This window comes from Podarcis vaucheri (genome assembly GCF_965113315.1).
Source record: "Podarcis vaucheri genome assembly, chromosome: 1".
Lineage (NCBI taxonomy): Eukaryota > Metazoa > Chordata > Lepidosauria > Squamata > Lacertidae > Podarcis > Podarcis vaucheri.
This window is the reverse complement of record NC_138759.1, coordinates 23,207,119-23,227,959: the sequence shown is the minus strand read 5'-3', so window position 1 is coordinate 23,227,959 and position 20,841 is coordinate 23,207,119. Positions and strand designations below refer to the sequence as shown.

Sequence of the window (20,841 nt, the reverse complement as noted above, 5' to 3'; positions counted from 1 at the left end):
CTTTTTTCACTGACGAAATCTTTTTTCACCACCAAATCTGAATTGTTCCATCTTGCTTGCAAGCTTCCCCTGGTTGGCCACTGTGAGAACAGACTGCTGGCCTCCAGTCTGGTTCATCAGGGCTCTTATCATGTCCTTAATTCCCAGCATGGTGATAATGTCAAGATTAGATAAAATATAGTCCTATATTACATGCTATTCAAGTACAAGAACTTCATTAACTCTGATGAACTATACTGAACTCTAAGGAAACCAAAGTTGCACTGCCTTATCCGGTTGTGCAATGAATTTTTTTTACCCACATACATGGAAAAGATTAGCATCTTTAAACTAGTAAGTAGCAGCTACTCAGATATTTTAAGAGGATTCCTGCAATTACGTTATCCTAACACGGAAGGACCAGTTACCATTTATTATTTTTTGTACACTATATGAATGAAGTACAAAACACTGCATTTCAAAACCTTAAGTGTTCAGGTACTGCAAACCTTCAGTTTGAGTAACGATCTGAATGTCTGTGTTACGGCTGCAGGAACAGCTAAATGATTGCAGGATCACTCGGGTGATTTTGCTCATTCTCAACAGACAGGTCCCAGAGGGTGGTTGCTTCTGATCTCCATGGGTCTTTTTCTACAATGCCAGATTCCAAAGAAACAAAAGCCTCATGGAGACTTACTATATTTCACGCAATCCATTAACCATGCATTAGACAAAGAATCTGGGGGTGGAATCACACTTCCTATTTCTTATAGACATCTGCTAACCATGGTGTAGCATGGCATTCATGCCAAGTAAAACCTAACAACTGTTACCTAAAGAAGAAGAAAACCCGATCTGCAAGCCAGATTCACCCCAGGATTTCAAATTCTGGTTAAAGCTAACCATGGTTGACATTAACTTTGATGCAGGGGCCCGGTCTTATTCAACATCTTTATCAACGACTTGGATGATGGACTCAAGGGCATCCTGATCAAATTTGCAGATGACACCAAACTGGGAGGGGTGGCTAACACCCCAGAGGACAGGATCACACTTCAAAACGACCTTGACAGATTAGAGAACTGGGCCAAAACAAACAAGATGAATTTTAACAGGGAGAAATGTAAAGTATTGCACTTGGGCAAAAAAAATGAGAGGCACAAATACAAGATGGGTGACACCTGGCTTGAGAGCAGTACATGTGAAAAGGATCTAGGAGTCTTGGTTGACCACAAACTTGACATGAGCCAACAGTGTGACGCGGCAGCTAAAAAAGCCAATGCAATTCTGGGCTGCATCAATAGGAGTATAGCATCTAGATCAAGGGAAGTAATAGTGCCACTGTATTCTGCTCTGGTCAGACCTCACCTGGAGTACTGTGTCCAGTTCTGGGCACCACAATTCAAGAAGGACACTGACAAATTGGAACGTGTCCAGAGGAGGGCAACCAAAATGGTCAAAGGCCTGGAAACGATGCCTTATGAGGAACGGCTAAGGGAGCTGGGCATGTTTAGCCTGGAGAAGAGGAGGTTAAGGGGTGATATGATAGCCATGTTCAAATATATAAAAGGATGTCACATAGAGGAGGGAGAAAGGTTGTTTTGTGCTGCTCCAGAGAAGCGGACACGGAGCAATGGATCCAAACTACAAGAAAGAAGATTCCACCTAAACATTAGGAAGAACTTCCTGACAGTAAGAGCTGTTCGACAGTGGAATTTGCTGCCAAGGAGTGTGGTGGAGTCTCCTACTTTGGAAGTCTTTAAGCAGAGGCTTGACAACCATATGTCAGGAGTGCTCTGATGGTGTTTCCTGCTTGGCAGGGGGTTGGACTCGATGGCCCTTGTGGTCTCTTCCAACTCTATGATTCTATGATTCTATGATTCAATACTGATGGAACAGTGGTGAGGAATCCATGCAGGAAAGAGAAGGAGGGAACTTACAAACACATAAACATTGCCCTGGTTTGCGCATACCACTAAGCCAAACTGTGGCTTAGTGTGAATGAGTAAACCAGTGGGTACACAGAGCAAAAATCACAGCTGCTATACTCCTCCCCCAGTCCTGCTACCCAGAGCTAAGCCATGGTTTGGCTTACCATTATGTGCAAACCAAGACTCACGATATGCCTTGCTCCAAACTTGCCATGAGTATAGCCAAGGTTTGTTCTTGACTTATTGCTAATAGTTTGTTTCAAGTAAAACAAGCTACAGTGGTGCCCCGCAAGACGAATGCCTCGCAAGACGAAAAACTCGCTAGACGAAAGGGTTTTTCGGTTTTTGCGTTGCTTCGCTAGACGAATTTCCCTATGGGCTTGCTTCGCAAGACGAAAACGTCTTGCGAGTTTGTTCGCTTTTTTCTTAAAGCCGCTTGAAGAGGCGCAGTTGCGACGGACCGTGCTTCGCAAGACGAAAAACATCGCAAGACGAAAAGACTCGCGGAACGAATTATTTTCGTCTTGCGAGGCACCACTGTATAAGCCCAGGTCCACATGCAACACTTAGCTCCAAGGAGAATGGAAACAGCAGGACCAAGAGGAGAATGAAACAGCTGCAATTTTCGCTCTGTATACACCAACGCTTATTCACTTGTGCCAAGCCATAGTCTGAGGTAATGCAAAATGCACCATGATGTACATAGTGTACAGAATGCTATACTTCTCTTACCTTTTCCCCAAAGCTATGGAACCACTTTCCCCTACATACTAGACAAACCTGAATTTTAGGAGGAAGGCAAGAACTCTTTATTGTGAGTCATTTCCTGCAGATGAGGCTAAACTGACAGATGGCCTGGATTTCAACAACAAACACGCCAACCTTACACCAACCGCATGGGTGTTAAGATTTAGATTTCAGTGAGGTGGGACAACTGGTCAAAAGTAGATGAAGATGGGACAGCATTTGTAGATTCCTGTATCAGACAAGAACCCGAGACACCAGGATTCAAATCCCCACTTAGACATGATGCTCATTGGGTGACCTGGAGCCAGTCACTGTCTCTCAGCCTAACCTACCTCAAAGGGTTGTTGTGGGAATTAAAACAGGAGGAGAACCACATACGTCTCCTGGGGCTCCTTGAATAAAAGATGGGGTAAAAATGCAGTAAGTAAATGGGCAGCTCCATAAGGTAATTGGGATTCTCCACAAAGGCACAGGCCATGACACACTGCGAGAAAGCAATTAAATTCAGCATTTGGAAAAAATACTCTGCAATGCAAGTTTACTAGCCATGGTGTATATTCCCACTGGATCCAAGAAGCTAGCATAATGCAGAGACTGTTAGCTCTCTCACCTATCTTTTGTCAGAGAATTTTTAGAATTTCATATTCAACAGCACATGCTTAGTTCTTGGCATTGCATAACGCCAACAGCTCACTGCCTGGTTGTTGCAGGGTGTAACGCAATATGCTCCTTCCTCCAAAAGAGAAACAAAAGGGCTGAGGAACATTATATACTCATGGCATATAAAAGCTATTTGCGGACTTTTATGGGGAGAAAAGGGCAAATCTAAAATATTCCAACCTATTTCTTTGACTTTACGGACAAACCTGTTCTGTGGCCAAGTTAAGCCAGCTCATTTATACAATGTGGTCTTATATGAAGCAACGACAATATTTAACAATATAGAAAGGAACCTGGAAAGCTACCTTTTTCAGGCATCATACCATTGTCATCTAGCTTAGCACAGTTTCCTTAGTACAGCATCAGGATTTCAGAGGAGGGGGGTCTTTCTCAGTCCCATCTGAGACGCCAGGGAACTGAACCTAGAATCTTCCACTTGAAGAAAACGGCTGCATATACCTCTAGTTACGTACTTAATTCGTTCTGGAGGTCCGTTCTTAACCTGAAACTGATCTTAACCTGAATAACCACTTTAGCTAATGGGGCCTCCCACTGCTGCCACACTGCCGCCATGCGATTTCTGTTCTCATCCTGAAGCAAAGTTCTTAACCCGAGGTACTATTTCTGAGTTAGCGGAGTCTGTAACCTGAAGCATCTGTAACCTGAAGCGTATGTAACCCGAGGTACCACTGTACTTATCGTTCAGCAGCAGAGTGTACAGCTTTGCATGCAAATGGATCTGGGTTCAATCCCTGTCATCTTCAGGCAGGACTAGGGAAGACCTTGAAGAAATTGTGCAAGTCGGTGTTGACAATACCGAGTTAGAGGGATCAATGGTCTGATTTGGTACAAGACCGGTTCCTAGGTTTCGTGTGCGAAGCATGTGCTCTACCACCAAGCTACGGCAGATGTTTATGCTAATGGAGCAGTCAGCAACTGAGGGCCTGTGTCTCAAATCCGGCCAGCTGACCCTATGCTCTCATAATGACTACAGAGAAAACGTTCCGTTCCGACTAAGCACACAATGGCTGGTTTCAAGAGGAAGGAGGAACAGAGACTCGGGGTTTTTTTCCTTGCAGTTTCCCTCTCACTCTCGGCAGAAGAATGACATCAGTCTGTAACTTTCACCCACATCCACCTGCGGTGATCTGGCTAACCTAGGCAAGAGAGCAGGGGAAGAAGAGAAATGGACTGTGTCCTTCAGGGCACTGGCTTCACATTCAGTTCAGATACCAGCCATGGGAAGCTGGCTTATACCAGTATTGTCTATTCTACACTGACTGGCAACGGCCCTCCAGGATTTCACGAAGGGGCCTCTCTCCACCCTACTTGGGGGCTGAACCTAGACCTTCTGTTTACAAAGCAGATACTCTACCACTGAGCTGTGGCCCACCCTCCTCATTCAACCACATCACAACTACAGATCGTTTTTCTGCCGGGAATTCAAACACCCTTATGGCACTTGATGAGAAAACGCATGCTCCACTTATTCCCGCGGCAGTGGCAATTCCAGCCATTTTACTGGTAGGGCTGGGCAATATATCAATATACTATCCAAAACCTGTTTGAAATCCTTATTGTGATATCGATTTCATAATTTTTGTCCTGGCAATATATCAGATGTCAAGGAAATAAACAACTATCTGACTTTTAGAAGACATCTGAAGGCGGTCCTGTTTAGGGAAGTTTTTAATGTCTGGTGTTTTATCACATTTTTAATATTCTGGTGGGAGCCGCCCAGAGTAGCTGGGGAAACCCAGCCAGATAGGTGGGGTATACATAATAAATTATTATTATTATTATTATTATTATTATCATCATCATCATCATCATCACGAGTCATAGTGTGCCTTAAGGCAGGGTGATATGTCATCTAAAGCGGGTTTGAAGTCCATATCTTGATATCGGTTTCATAATTTTTGATCTGGCAATATATCGTGAATTATTGGGGGGGGGGGTTCTATGCAAAAATCACAATGCAGGGAAAACCGTGAAGCCAGTCAATGCCTCTACCGTAGTTCCATCCTTATTTCAGACATCGTGCTGTATCAGTATATCACGATGTTTAGCTGGCAATATATCACCATGCTGAAAACCTGATACCCCCCAGCCCTAACGGCTGGTGTCCCGCCCTCCCTCCCATCAACATGCTGCTAAGCCGTGATGGCAATGCACTGCCTCATAGTCAGACGAAGCAATGCTTCTGAATATCAGCTGTTGGAAACTGCGGGGGGGGGGGAGCGCTCTTGTGAAGCAAATGTTGAAAGGCTTCGGCCTACCCATTTGAAAGCTTTCCTTAGAGAGGGGAGGAAAGAGCTGTCCCCGTGTTAAACCTATTGTACCTCAGCTCCCAAATTAGACTGTAATGTAATAGGTTTCAAAGGGTCATCATCTCTGCTGCAGAGATCTTGCTTTGTCACAATTCAAAAGAACTCCATACAGAGGGAAATCAATCCATGCGGAGTATAGTATATTGCAGCGCTCTTCCTCAAAATGATTCCCCCTTACACCCCTCTTTTTTAAAAAATAAATAAATCAAAAGTTACGTCTTTGAAATGTTTGGGACAGAGTATTGCCTCCACAGGTATTCTGCGGTCCCCCCCCCCCTTAGACTCAGCATAACTAATCACTAACTAACTACATGGTACCAATACACATCCAACATTAATTCCCTAGCAGACAATACACAAGTCCCAACCATTTTGGGGAGGCGATCGTGTTAAGAACAGCCACCACAGTGCCTTTGAAAAAATAAAATTAAAAAAATTATACACAAGGAACTAAAGGTGGCATGATACTTTATCCTCATAACAGCCCTGTGAAGTAGATTAGGCTAAGGCAGCATTCTTCAACCTTGGGTCTCCAGACGTTTTGTTGGACTACAACTCCCATCATCCCTGGCCACTGGCCAAGCTGGCAAGGAATGATGGGCGTTGTAGTCCAAAAACATCTGTGCACCCAGAGTTGAAGATCACTGGGCTAAGAGATAGAAACTGATTTCAGAATAGCTCACATCTGAAGTCACACTGGTAAGGCTGAGGTGAAAAGCTAACGATTTCAAAATTGTATACAATCAACAGATTAAAGGTAAAAGGGACCCCTGAACATTAGGTCCAGTCGTGGCCGACTCTGGGGTTGCGGCACTCATCTTGCTTTATTGGCCAAGGGAGCTGGCGTACAGCTTCCAGGTCATGTGGCCAGCATGACTAAGCTGCTTCTGGCGAACCAGAGCAGCACACGGAAACGCCGTTTACCTTCCCGCCAGAGTGGTACCTATTTATCTACTTGTACTTTGACGTGCTTTTGAACTGCTAGGTTGGCAGGAGCAGGGACCGAATCAACAGATTACATGAAGCCAATAAAAGACGGTTTTCACTGATTTCTTAAAGCAAACTTAGGGCAGGCTGCACTAAACTCAAAAAATGAAGTTTCAGAGAGATTTGCATATTTAAGTGTCTGTTATTTATATTCTCCTTGTTTACTTCTGGAAACACTAATATAACACTAGCATACCAGTGGCAAATGTAATTGTTGCATAAGCATAGAGCTGTTCTGTATACAGCAGATAAAAGACTTCAGTAATATGTTTAAGGGCTGGCGATTAGAAAGGATATTATTTTTTAAAAAATAACATTATTTTGAAAGGGGCAGTGTTTAACAAAGTGCTTCTGCTAGCACAGGAGTTTCTGCTTGCACAACATAACTTCTTCTCCCTCTCCTCATGCCCTCCCTAAATCTGTTCCCAAGAGTTTGGGGGGAGGACCCAGAATAGATGGGGGGTGCGGGGAGAAGAGAGGAAGGGAAAGTTTCGCTCGCACAGCCAAAAGTCGTTGGGATAGCGGAACTACTTCATTGGATCCCCCCCAAAAATATTTATAGGCTGCACAGCCCTCACATGGCGGTGTATGATAAAATGAGATACATTTGTAATGCTCTTCCATTTTTCTGGAAAAAAAAGTCCTAACTTTCTGCAGTGTGGGGAAAAACAACGAACCACAGATGAGATGAGAATAATGACAGGGTGATGGTGTTGTCACACGGTTGCCCTGTAAAACGTGAGCAAAGCATGACAATTCCATGCTAACCACTCAGCCTGGAACCCAACTCTCCAAAATCCATTTCCAATTCTCTAACTACTGGCTCTCCCTTCCAGATAATTTGAGTTCAGGAGGCACTAACACCAAGCATTAAACTCTTAGTATTATGATGCCCGCATTATCAACAAATCTTAGCGCATCAGCATACCAAAACATTTAGTAGCACCATTTCATCCCTACCTTTTAATATAAAACTTGCAAAAATCAAATTAACAGCTAGCACAAGAAACCTCACAGTTCTTAAAACCTGGTTAAGGCAAATACATTAATCCAAACTACAGCTCATACTCGAGTATTAAAAAGCATCCTAGGGAACAAGAGCCGCTGTTCTTAAATGGGCTTAATTTTTACTTTGGAATCAAAAGCACCTGACAGAGAAAAAAAACCAACTATCTAGTCTTTGCAAGTTCAGGATGGAAAGGGAAAGTTAATGAGAATTCCTGGGAGGATATGCAATATACCGTATTTTTTGCACCATAACACTCACTTTTTTCCTCCTAGAAAGTTAGAGGAAATGTCTGTGCGTGTTATGGAGGAAATGCCTACGGGTGGCATGCCTACGGATTTTCCTCCTCTAAAAACTATGTGCGTGTTATGGTCGGGTGCGTGTTATAGAGCGAAAAATACGGTACTTCATAGCTATAAAAACACTGATTAATGCTGCAGATTGTAATTAGTCTAATTTCTAATGCTTGGCATCTTGTCCCTAGTGCTCGGCACACAATGTGCAATAATTTCTAATCCAGTTTATATCATATACAAGATTCCAATCAATGTTTAATTACTAGTTATTTTTATTTATTTATAAAATGCAACATCAAGGTGGTATACAGTGAAATCATAGAACTTTAAAATCTTAAACTTATAATGTTTATTTATAAAGAAGACTTGTATGTTGCAACATCATTAAAAAAAATCAAACATGTTTATAACCATGCAAACATACAATAAAAGCCACATACAAAATATCAAAAAATCATCAGCCAATTTTTTTTTACAGAAGATGCTCTCTTAATTGTCTGCATAAACCTGGCAGCATAGAAAGGTTTTTAGCAAAGGTTTAAAAGTTAAAACAAATGGTGCCCGATGAATCTCTATTGGGTAATCAATAATATACAGAACAAATGACCAACACTGAATCAGATCAATTCTCTAAAAAAGCTTGGCAAAGAAATAAATAAAAATAGAGGCTAGCCTATTAAAAAGCCATGGTGGGACTTTTCCAGCTGAAGAGTGGGATACAGATGCTTTTGGCGGGGGGGGGGGACGGGACGGGACGGGGACAGAAGTCTAACTTCGGTTCCTTATGCACAATTGACAAAAGAAAACTGAATCTCTCTATAAAACAAAACATAACAACACTCCAAAAGTACAGCCATCATCCTCATGGAGCAATCAGTCAGTGCATATGGCTGTTTACCAGAAGACTGCTGGTTCAAGCCCAACCAGAGACAGCTGTAGGCAGGATTCCTGAATTGCAAGGAGGTTGGATTAGATGACCCCCAGGATCCCTTCCAACTCTACGATTCTATCAAATCAGAACCGGAAGCTGCAATTGACAGGCTGCAAAAAATATTCCTACTGTCTGTTCCCCCTTTTCTGCGAGAAGAGGGCCAAAACACACGATCATCCTCCATATGGTTGGCTGTTCCCCCAATCCCCCTGATTTCTCCTCTCATCCAGTTCATCCAGATTGATTGCCATGACGACAAGTCATGATTTGTGCATGTCAAAGACACTGCGAGCTTGCACTTGGGAATGCAACAGTTGGCTATGCTGCAGTTTTGCAGAGATTATCTACCAAAACACATTTGTAATAAATAAAAAATCAGTGTAGATATGTGCATGTTATAGTTCTGCAAAGATTTGCAAAGAGTAGAGTAGTAATCAAAGAGGTTCATACGACCTCATTTAATAGTTTCCCCAACTCTGTATCAAAACTGCCTCCATTATTATTTTTTAAAGAGCCTTCTCGGGTAACTTTTCCACGGTATGTTTAAGCTAGTGAGGCTGCTATCGTATTTCCATGTCGAGCTCTCTCTCTGTCCCTAAATTTTCAGGTGCTAGCGGGGGAAACACCAGAGTTGTCAGTAATGTTTTACTTACATAACACTTCCTGGTATGAAGAACTTGACTTTACAGTTCTTATCTCCGATCTTCCCTACTTAAAGAGATAAAGAGACTGACAAAGCGGCCTGCTTGTTCTTGAGAATTTCGTGACTTCGGTAGGAATTTCAGGCTGGGTCTTCAACCAGGTCAAGAGGTATACATCCAATGCTAACATACCTTTCTTAGATTTTCTATTGCATGTGTTTACAGAAACGAGCAAGGCTCAAAAGCACTTGTGACATCTCACCTGAAAATGCTCTGCAGATGCAGATCGATAGTTCCTTCACAACCCAATGAAGGAGTGTCTCCACCCCCATCGTTCTGCCTGGACACTGAGGTCCAGTGCCGAGGGCCTGATGGTCACCTCACTGCAAGAAGCCAAGTTACAGGGAACCAGGCAGAGGGCCTTCTCGGTAGTGGCGCCCTCCCTGTGGAACGCCCTCCCACCAGATGTCAAAGAGAACAACAACTACCAGACTTTTAGATGACATCTGAAGGCAGCCCTGTTTTAGGGAAGCCTTTAATGTTTGATGCTTTACTGTATTTTAATATTGTGTTGGAAGCCAGCTCAGAGTGGCTCGGGAAACCCAGCCAGATGGGCAGGGTATAAATTATTATTATTATTATTATTATTATTATTATTATTATTATTATTATTATTATTATTAACCTGCCCTGCTTCTCCTTCATAACAAGCTGGAACCCAAAAGCAGCCTGGGAAGAGGAGCTGGTGGTGACAGAAGTAATAGGGAATAAGGGACCATAAGAAGGAGTACTCATCAGCTTTGGGGAAGTAAGATGCAATGGAATCAGGAATCATGCTGAAGATGCAGGTGTTGAGTGCATTGGTCAACTTGTAGTAAGAAACATGGCTGTCTCTGAAGGTGGAGACAGAGCACAGCCATTATAGCTAGTTACATACTGTACTCATGACCCTAAAAGAACTGTGTTGATTGGCATTAGACTGGGCTTTCAAACCATGATTTGGAACCAAGGTTTTGACATGGATCTCCAAACCATGGTTGGGGGCAATCCTGGTTAAATCAAGCCATATTAAGCCACAATATATATGTAACACTAAGCTACTGTTACAGTAAACGATGGAAGAGATAGGAGGGAAATCATTCATAAAAGGGTGCCCAAGAACCCACAGTGTGCTGTTCCCTGATCACCAAACCATAGTTTGGAAATAAGGGACTGTGACATCTCAGCTGAGCAAAATAAGGGGCTCATGCAATCACTCTCAATGTAAGTTACATGAGAACTGCTCAGAGACTGGAGAAAACCCTACCTACGCCTTGAGGAGATTGTATGCTTTGATACAGGACATAGAAACATACTGGACAAATTATAATAAATGGTCAAACTCAACTCATAATATATTCAGCAAGGGGATGGGGCTAGAGGAGGTTTGCTATCTCCTAAAAAACAGATGGGAATCGTGGAAGAATTCAGGTGGCCACAATGCAACTTTGCATCAAATCTACCATTAACTAGCAGCCGGGGTGCAGGGGTGCTCCAGCAATGTCTGAACTAGTAAATTATTTTCTCAGTAACAAAATATACACACCCTGCCTATCTTATTAAGTGCAGGATTCCTGTTACTTTGAGTATAAATTCTAAAATTCCACTCTACCACTGCCTCCCCTTGTCATGCCTGCCCCTTGCTACTGCTTATTAGATGCAACCGGGGTTTAATCGCTTTCCCATGTTACGGGGGCTAAGCACATCATGGGAGTTTGCAGCACTCCTTGCAAAGTAGCCAGACCCACGGGCCTTGCTATATCCGGAAAGGGGCGACTTTTCCCCAGTCTGCTCGCCATCGCGACAGGCCAATGGGGCTGGATATATACTGTCTATACTATTCAAACTTGTCTTGTGTTGCACTTGCTAAAAAGGATAAGCACTATTACAAGCACCAGCCTCAAAGAGATGAAAGAACCAGATACTAGGTGGACCAAGAGTCTGCCTTGATATAAGGCAGCTTCCGGTGTTTTTAAGTCCACATCATTAAATGTTCACACTTAAAACAAATGAAAAAGGAAAGGAAAGTCTGAAATCCTGGAGAGCCCACAGCCTTCCCAATCTGGTGTCCTCCGGCTGTCTTAAACTACAAATCGCAAACATCCTTGACACTGCCCATTCTGGTTGGGGCTGACAAGGGTTGCAATCCAAAACATGCAGAACACTGGGTTGGTGCAGGCTAGCATAGACAGTACCAAACTAGCCGGACCAATGGTCTCATTCAGCACAAGTCAAGTATTTCTATGTTCTAGGACACGTCGAGTTGCGTAAGTAACCCAAAAGGCTTTCCTTCGACTTGGGAGGACATCAAATTCCTTCAGCATACCCTCATAGGGCACTCTGCTCACACAGCTAGGATCTGCTCAGGTTCCCAGATGCTCACATCTAATTGAATATCTTCCCCTCCATAAACTTGTGATGCAGCAGGAGGGGGAAAAACGCCAACTACCCCCAGAATTTTACTAGAGCCTTGCAGAAAGCACTGAGGAAGTTCATGCATTGCATTTTGAGACAAAAAGACTTGGAGATACTGCTTAGACAGTATAGTCAAACAGATGAAGTCTCTCCCTTTTTCTTTCTTTTTTGTTAAAGGAGCAAAGAAAGTACCCTTGGATTAGCAACACGGTCAGACTGTTGTCTGGGTGTTTATGAATAAAGACTTGATTGTTCTCGCTTGTTTTTAACTTAAAATATTATCTGGAATATTTGATTTGGGGAATTCAGGTCAAGACAAGGGTAATAAGCAGCACAGAACAGTGGCTGAACAGAGCTGCAGCCACACATAACAGAAGTCATGGAAAACGGCCACCTTTGAAAAACAACTTCTTACAGCTGGCAAAAAAAAAAAAAATTGTGTTTAACCATTCAAGAAGTCTCCCAAATAGCCGTATGAAACCCCCCACTGTCTTCAGCGAGACCACTATATAACTCAACCTTGTGTTATACACCAAGACAATTGGCTCATTCATTTCTTCAGTTCTTAGTAGCACGAACCATTATGTTACCATTTTGGTTCTCAACCCAAAGCAAGAGTCTGTCTTGCTTTCTCCATTAATAAGTCCTAGAAGTCTTTGAACAGGAGCATGCAAATGGAGGTTTAATCGAACTCCCAAACAGCGAAGCGAAGAGAGACCCTGAAGTGCCTTTCACATTCTTTAGGTTTCTGCAAAAAGGCTCTTGCAACGTTTAGGCCCATCTTGGCTTGGGAGAGAACCCTTCCCACGGCTGCACTTTCCAAAGGAGGCTGTCATTGCAAAAAGATGCTTGGTGTAGGAAGGCAAAACTGAGTGAGGCAGTGTATTAGTTATTCAGATGTATGTGGCTCGCTCCATTAGAGAGCTTACCAACATTCTGTCATTTTTGCCTATTCCAGTGCCGCGGTGGACCAGTGTACCTACGAGAGCATTTACGCCGCAGGAAATTCGCAAGCAACAACAAGCGTGGCTGCAACTTTCCTCAATATGTTATTCAGGAAACTTGCACATGTCTACATAATCCCCCAAAGCCGCACATTATACCCCATCTGTTTTTGGTGAATCAGGAGAGGGGTGGTGGGGGTGGAGAGGAAGCCAAGCAAATTATAAGCTTTTCACATCATCATGGCTTTGGGCACTTTTCCTTTTTTTTTTTCCACCTTGATCAGGGTGTTGTTATGATTTGTAAGGCTGGATTTCCCAACTGGCAATTACCGAGGTTCTAAGCCAAGATGCACTGTGCAACTGCTCCTTCAATTTGCTCACCAGACGATGGCGATTAAGGAGCAAGAGACCCGTCACATCAACATCCTCGGGAGAAGGGAGGGATGCTCAAGTGCCAAGTTAAAGAAGAGTCCCAGAGAAAAGGGAAAGGATGGTTCTTTTGTCACAAACACACACACACAGCATAATAAACCGCCGATCCTCGCTCCTTACCTGCAAAGCTCTGCGAACGCCTGGAAATTCAGCTTCTTGATTTTCTTCTCGCTCAGCCAATAGCCAACCCTTTTCCCTTTCAGAAACGTCTGCATCTTCCCTTCCACTTGCACCCTGGAGCAAGTTATTCTTTTGAAAAAAAGAAGAAGAGGAGGAGCAGGAGGGTGCGCGCGCGTCGGGAAAGGCACCCCGTATGGAAAAAGGAAAAAGATGCAGGCACACACTTAGAAATCTGCATATATCTCTATATATGCACGCGCGTGTCTGTCTCTACAGGACACCCATTCAGTCTTTCTCGGGTGCCTGGGCACTCTGGAGGGGGAGGGGAAGGGCAGGTCTCTAAGCTTCCTGCTTCACATCTATTTGGGATTTCGCTCCTTTTAAGCAGCAGGACCCCTGGAGAGGGAGGCGGGGATGGGCAGGGAGGGAAATCTCTCAGCAGCCATCCGGAAACTTCGCCCCGCCAAAGGGCTTCTTGCAGGGCTCAGATCCTCCAGCAGCAGCAGCAAGCAGCAAGTTGGGTGCAACCCTTTTCTGCAGGCCCCTCGGCGGCGAGGCGAATCCCGGAAGGCTCCGAGGCGACGGGAAGAGCCTCTCCGGCTTCTCCTTCCTCCCCTGCCCGTTTTATAATGGAGCAGGCGCCGAGGCGGAGGCGGAGGCTAGCTGCTGCTTGCTTGCCGCCGCCTCCCGCCTCCCAGGAGCCGCGATGGCCCGAGGCGGCGGGAACCCGGAGCCTGGACGGGAAAGACCCGGGCGAAGCGGGCGAGTCTCCGGAGCCTCCTTGGTGCTTGCAAAGCCTTCTCCGCCTGCCCGCTATTCGCCGCCGCTTCCACTTCCTCCCGCGACGCCGGTCTCCTCCTCTCGCCGCCCCCGGCCAACAGCGAAAGGTTGGGGGGCGCCGGGAGGACACGCCCTCAAGCGGGGGCTCAGCGGGGCCGGAGAGCCCGGGGACGCGGCCGGCCTCCGCAAGGGGAAACCAGCTCGCCTCGCTTCGGATCGACGTCGCCGGAGCCAAAGGGGGAAGGAGAAGGAAGGAAACGGGGCCCGGGAATCGACGGCGCCGGCAGGGGGCGGCGCTGCGCGGACAGCGGCGTACCGCTTCCTCGGATGAAACCCCCGCGGAGGTCACCGGGGGCTGCTCGCCCGCCACGGGCAGACTTTTAAAAGAGACCCCGGTGCCTCCCCTCGCCGCCTCTGCGGAGGGTTCCTGTGTTCTTTGCCCCCACCCCGGGGTGGCGAGGGTGCCTCTGAGCTCGTGCAGAGCGGCTCTTCTTCTCCCACTGTGGCAGCACATGGCCATGGCCAGGATTTATTTTATGTGGTGGGGGCAGGCTTTATGTTGGGGGGCAGAAGCGAGTTATCTCATACCCTCCCACATTTCTCCGATGAAAATAGGGACGTCCCATGCCATCATCATAATTTTATTATTTATACCCCACCCATCTGACTGGGTTGCCCCAGCCACTCTGGACAGCGTCCAACATATATCAAAACATATCAAAACATTAAACAATTTTTTAAAAAAACAACACTTCCCTATACAGGGCTGCCTTCAGACAGCTTGTGGGTCAGATAACTCCATACCCTCCAACATTTCTTCTATAAAAATAGGGGCGGCCTAAGGAAAAGGGGACATTTCGGGATCAAATCAGAAACTGGGACGGCTTCTGTAAATCGGGGACTGTCCCTGGAAAATAGGAACACTTGGAGGGTCTGTTATTTGCAACGCAATTGGTCAGTAATCAAGTATTTTCATTTATTTACTTGATTTGGGGGATCTCTGTTCCCCAACCCCCACCCCGCTACGCCCATGTGACAGGAAGCAAGTTCAGATAGATTACATACACACACACTCGCCCTGAGGGCCGTGAAGTACCATTGACTCACCCCAGTTTTAGACAAGCCATGTGTGGAGCATGAGCCTCTTAATCTCAGGGCATGGGCATAGCCAGGGGGCAACTGCACCCCCTAACAAAAGTCTCCCCCTCCAACAAAAATTCTGGCTATGACCAGGGTCGTGGGTTCAAGCCCCATGTAGGCAAAAAGATTCCTGCATTGTAGCAGCTTGGACAAGATGACCCTCGTGGTCCCTTCTATGATTCTTTGAGGTGCCTCCTCTTAATAAAATACATGTGTACCATTGACTCCCACCAATTACAGACAAACCATGCCTCCTGGAAAGAGTAACTGGGGGGCAGGGTGCCAACTTGAATAAAATATTGGGGATCCCAGGTAAGCCCTGCCCCACATAATCGCACACACACCATTTGAATGGCAGTGTCTATCAACTTGAGGGGAAGGAATGGCCTCAAATATTTTACAGGGAACTGCTACAGGGAAGCTGGCAGAGGGCCTTCTTGGTGGTGGTGCCCGCCCTCCCATTGTTACCCTACAAAGGAGGTATGGAAATAATGCTGGTCCTTTTTAGCCAAATAAAGACATGCAGTGTTGTGGAAAGAGCAGGCTAAGGTCAGTTGTGTATCGGAAACATGATCTGTGACAGAGGATGGGAGCATAGCTGTGTGTGTGCTGGGAGTTCTGACATACTTCCTGGCCAGGACATCCACCTGGGTCCCAGGTCATGACGCCCAGGTATCACCATCAGATGTCAAACAGATAAACAACTATTTGACTTTTAGAAGACATCTGAAGGCAGCCCTGTTCAGGGAAGTTTTTAATGGTTGATTTTTTTTACTGTGTTTTTAATATTTTGCTGGGAGCCGCTCAGAGTGTCTGAAGCAACCCAGTCAGATAGATGGCATATTATTATTATTATTATTATTATTATTATTAGGGTCCAAATTGAACTTGTCCCCTAGGATTTGATGCTTAGGAGGCTCATTAAGAGCTCCAAGCACACACACACACCAGTTCCACACTGAGACATCAGCTGCTTCTAAGCATGTGTAGAGTGCAGAGTCAGTGCCAGACATCAGCATCCTCAAGCATGTGTCAAGGCCTACACATCAGCAATTGGGGGGGGGGCACCAGTCCTTTTACCATTGCTGCCTGCTTGCCTGTCCTTTTCTAATCTAGAGGGGGAGTGCAGTCGAATGAGGGCAACCTGCTCCTACTCACTAATTGCACTGGCTGTCAGTTTCCGGGCCCAATTCAAAATGCTGGTGCTGAACTATCAAGCCGTACACAGCTCAGGACCTCAATACCTTAAGGACCACCTCTCCCCATACAAAGTGACCTGGGACTCAGCTACATTGGCAAAGAAAAAACGCTTTATATGTGTTGTTTATGCATTGTAACACTGTGACACCAGGTGGCGCTGTGGAGTTCCGTGTTTTGCTTACCCAATTTCTCATACAAAGTTAGCAACACGTTTAACTTAAACGCTTCTTTGTTGTGTCTAGCCCCAGCCCTAGGCCCTGCAATTGTCATCGGAGGCCCTTCTCTATTTCTCCTCTCCCCGAGAGGTTCAGAGGGTAGCAACATGAGAACGGGCTTTTTCTGTGGTGGCTCCCCGTCAATGGAATGCTCTTCCCAGAGAGGCTCGCCTGCTGCCATCATTACATGTCTGTAGGCGCCAGGAGAAAACATTCCTCTTTACCCAGGTCTTCAGCCATTCTATGACCTGTTCAGTGTAGGGGGCAGAACCTGTTCTTCTTTTTAATTATTTTATTATTGTGGTTCTATTCTTATGCTGCGTAAATTATGTTCTCAATGTTGGGCACTGTCCTGGGATCTTTAGAGAAAGCGTGGTATATAAATTGAATAAAAAATAATAATTAAAAAATAATTTTCTCTTTCTCCAAGGCGGTGGTGGGGATTGGGCTGAGATGCAGAAGGAGTGTGGCAACGGACACACACACACACACACCTTTAAAAGTAGCATCCGAATCAGTCATGTATTGTAACTTTTTTCAGGTCACATTCCTTGCAGACACCACAAGGCCAGAAGCAAATTTGGGCAATGAATGCGAATTTCATCTTTCTAAAATTCTCTCTCCACATCACATCCCAAAAATTCTACTCCAAACTCTGGCTTTGTCCATTGAGGGAGGGGGCCAAGCCCATTTTTTTGTATTGCACCGAGCCCCTTTAATCCTTTGTTCTCTTAATGAAAGCTAGCCTGGCTTATAGTTTAACATTTACTGGATCCAGGATTTGGAAGAATCATCACACCCAAGCTTAACTCCGCCAAACCGTAACAATATTTTATTATATTGTAAATGCCTTGTAGGAAGCAATTAATAAATGAAATGATGGGGGAAGGTGGGGGGAGAGGTTTTCAACACCTGAAACATGATGTGAAGTAAGGCGGTGAAATGTCTTTGATCAGGTGCAGAGTTACTTTTATTACCCCATTCAGTCTTAAAATTATAGCCAATGCCAAGGTGTAACTATTTGTATGTAAAGCCCTCAACAGCTTAAGATCAGTTAACTTGCAGGATCACTTACAGGTGCCACGTAATACTCCTTCCACACTTATAGAAAACAATCTGTTTGTGTGGCAGTACCCCACACTTTGAAACTCCCTGCCTATTGATATCAGACAGGTGCCTTCACTGTACTCTTTTCAGTGCCTGCTTATTTTTTTATATATATATTATTCTTATTATGTTATTCATACCTTGCCCATCTGCCATCTGGCTGGGTTTCCGCAGCCACTCTGATAGGCAAGCCTAATAATAATAATAATAATTTATTATTTATACCCCGCCCATCTGGCTGGGCCTCCCCAGCCACCCTGGACGGCTTCCAAAAATATATATTAAAATACTGTAATACATCAAAGCCTAAGCAGACACGTAGATCTTATTAATCTTATTTTAGTTACTGCTGATTTTAATAATATTTTAACACATATTTTTGACCTGGTTTTTATCAACAATTTTCATTGTTTTATTTTATACAGTCAAGCAGTATATAGATTTTGTTAAATAAATAAATAAATAAACAAACAAGAGGAATAAGGGGAAATGCTATATTCTGTTTTTATTTAAAAAGAATCTCTGAATGTTCTTGCTTTATTTTTAATTTGAATTTATTTTTCTCATCGTAATTCATGTAAACGCCTTGGAGATTTCCTTTTCTATCAAACAGTAGATACAAATATTGGTGAGAATAGCATATATCAGAGGTTTACAACTTTTTTGAGTCTCATGGCTCCTTTGACCAAGTACATTCTTTCTGCAGCTCCCCTGGGGGAAAATGTGTTCCGGAAGCCTCAGAAGCCCAGTTATGTCACCCCTTGCGTGCAAAGCTGGCAGCCCCTCACCCCTTTTCAAACACCCTCCCTTGTAAAGTGTTTGCTCAGCTCTCCTCTTCTCTGGCCAGCCCCAGAGGCACCATTTGCCTGGGGAGCTTGTAGCCAGGGCTGCTGCAACAAACAGCCACGCAAGCCTTTTGGAGGCAGAGATGCATAGGGCATCAGAGGAGGGAGGGAAGGAAAGAGGGACAGAGGCCAGTGTTGCCTGTGGCAGCCCTGAGCATCATTCAAGGCACCCCTGGCATACATGCATAAAATTAGTGAACATTGCTTGCAAAAAATGTGCACATTAGCAAAAAAACATGTACAGCATAGTACAAAGAATGCTAAAATGCTAACAAATTTTCATGAGGATCTTCTGTAAACAAGATATGCAAACTGATGCAGGAATGTGGCGGACATAGACTGGGAGAAGGAGAAACAGAGTGAAATTGAAATGGATAGATTTCTCCATAGCTGAGCATGTGCTCCTCTCATTTCCTCCTGCAGCCTGCTATTACACTTCCGGTGGCCCGCAGTGCCCTAGCAGGAAACAGATCCAAAGATGCTGAGTTAGGTGCTGCTGAGTCACAAAACTGGATGTGACTCACTAGCAGTACTAAACTGACAGTCTCTGGCTCCATTTCTTCCAGGAATGAAAGGGTACGAATGGGGAAAGTTGGCGGGAGGCAAGTGATGGAACATTGTGATAAGCCTCATGCATGTGGAAGAAGCCCCGGAGGTGCTGTTTGCATTAAGGGGAAAGTCGAGGACGTGAGTGGCAGCGGTTCACACAGAGCTTCCCAAGGCAGGAGTGTGGAAATGCCATTGTGCTTTTTCTACAGGTGGTGCTTGGTGGCCAGGCTACATCCCACTAAATCCCCCTCGAGAGGAGACACACTGAAATCAATGCAACTTAGGCCACATTCACACCATACCTTTAAAGCACTATAATAAAACACGTGGTGGCCAGGCTACATCCCACTAAATCCCCCTCGAGAGGAGACACACTGAAATCAATGCAACTTAGGCCACATTCACACCATACCTTTAAAGCACTATAATAAAACACTATAATAAAGCACTATAATAAAACACGAGGGACGCGGGTGGCGCTGTGGGTTAAAGCCTCAACGCCTAGGGCTTGCCGATCGAAAGGTCGGCGGTTCGAATCCCCGCGGCGGGGTGCGCTCCCGCTGCTCGGTCCCAGCGCCTGCCCACCTAGCAGTTCGAAAGCACCCCCGGGGGCAAGTAGATAAATAGGTACCGCTTACCAGCGGGAAGGTAAACGGCGTTCCGTGTGCGGCTCTGGCTCGCCAGAGCAGCGATGTCACGCTGGCCACGTGACCCGGAAGTGTCCCCGGACAGCGCTGGCCCCCGGCCAATAAATGTGAGATGGGCGCACAAACCCCAGAGTCTGTCAAGACTGGCCCGTTCGGGCAGGGGTACCTTTACCTTTACCTTTAATAAAACACTTTGAATGGTCATGGCTACCCGCCCTGTTCCCCTCGCAGAGCTACACTTCTCAAGAATTCCCTGTGAAGAGAGATTGATTGTTAAACCACTCTGGAAAGGGGAAAGGGCTTCTCCAAATACAGTGGTACCTCGAGTTACATACGCTTCAGGTTACAGACTCTGCTAACCCAGAAATATTACCTCGGGTTAAGAACTCCGCTAACCCAGAGATAGTGCTTCAGGTTAAGAACTTTACCTCAGGATGAGAACAGAAATCGTGCTCCGGCGGCGCAGCGGCAGCAGGAGGCCCATTTAGCTAAAGTGGTGCTTCAGGTTAAGAACAGACCTCCAGAACGAATTAAGTTCTTAACCTGAGGTACCACTGTAACTCTCAGCACCAGGGCCGGCTCAAGACATTTTGGCACCTGAGGCAAACCACAAAATGGTGCTCCTCTCCCTGCCAGGGAAGAAGGGGCAAGTGAAAATCTACATCATGAACAAGGCAGGAATAAAAATCTGCATTGGGAACTGCTGCCCCTGTGCCTCCTGCCGCCTGAAACGTTGGCTGCACCTTGCCTCCTGGGTGAGCCGGCGCTGCTCAGCACCCTTAAAGCACTGCTCCCAGAATTCTTTGGGGGAAGTCATGGCTGTTTAAAGCGACCGCATGGTGCTTTAAATGTAAGGCGTGAGTGTGGCCTGGTCAGGTTTGATAATAATAATAATAATAA

General features: G+C 45.2%; 1 protein-coding gene and 1 long non-coding RNA gene across 2 annotated transcripts in view; one reads left to right on the top strand and one right to left on the bottom strand.

Moving 5' to 3' along the window:
* ITPK1 (inositol-tetrakisphosphate 1-kinase) overlaps window positions 1–14,326 on the bottom strand; it is a 136,311-nt gene extending 121,985 nt beyond the window's left edge. The window contains exon 1 of the mRNA XM_082233928.1: window positions 13,459–14,326. Within this exon, the coding sequence (XP_082090054.1) occupies window positions 13,459–13,553 (95 nt within the window). The 5' untranslated portion in view covers window positions 13,554–14,326. The remainder of the gene's footprint in view (window positions 1–13,458) is intronic.
* LOC309539044 overlaps window positions 5,886–20,841 on the top strand; it is a 158,029-nt gene continuing 143,073 nt past the window's right edge. The window contains exons 1-2 of the long non-coding RNA XR_014222618.1: window positions 5,886–6,346; window positions 9,734–9,860. This is a non-coding gene — a long non-coding RNA (uncharacterized lncRNA). The remainder of the gene's footprint in view (window positions 6,347–9,733; window positions 9,861–20,841) is intronic.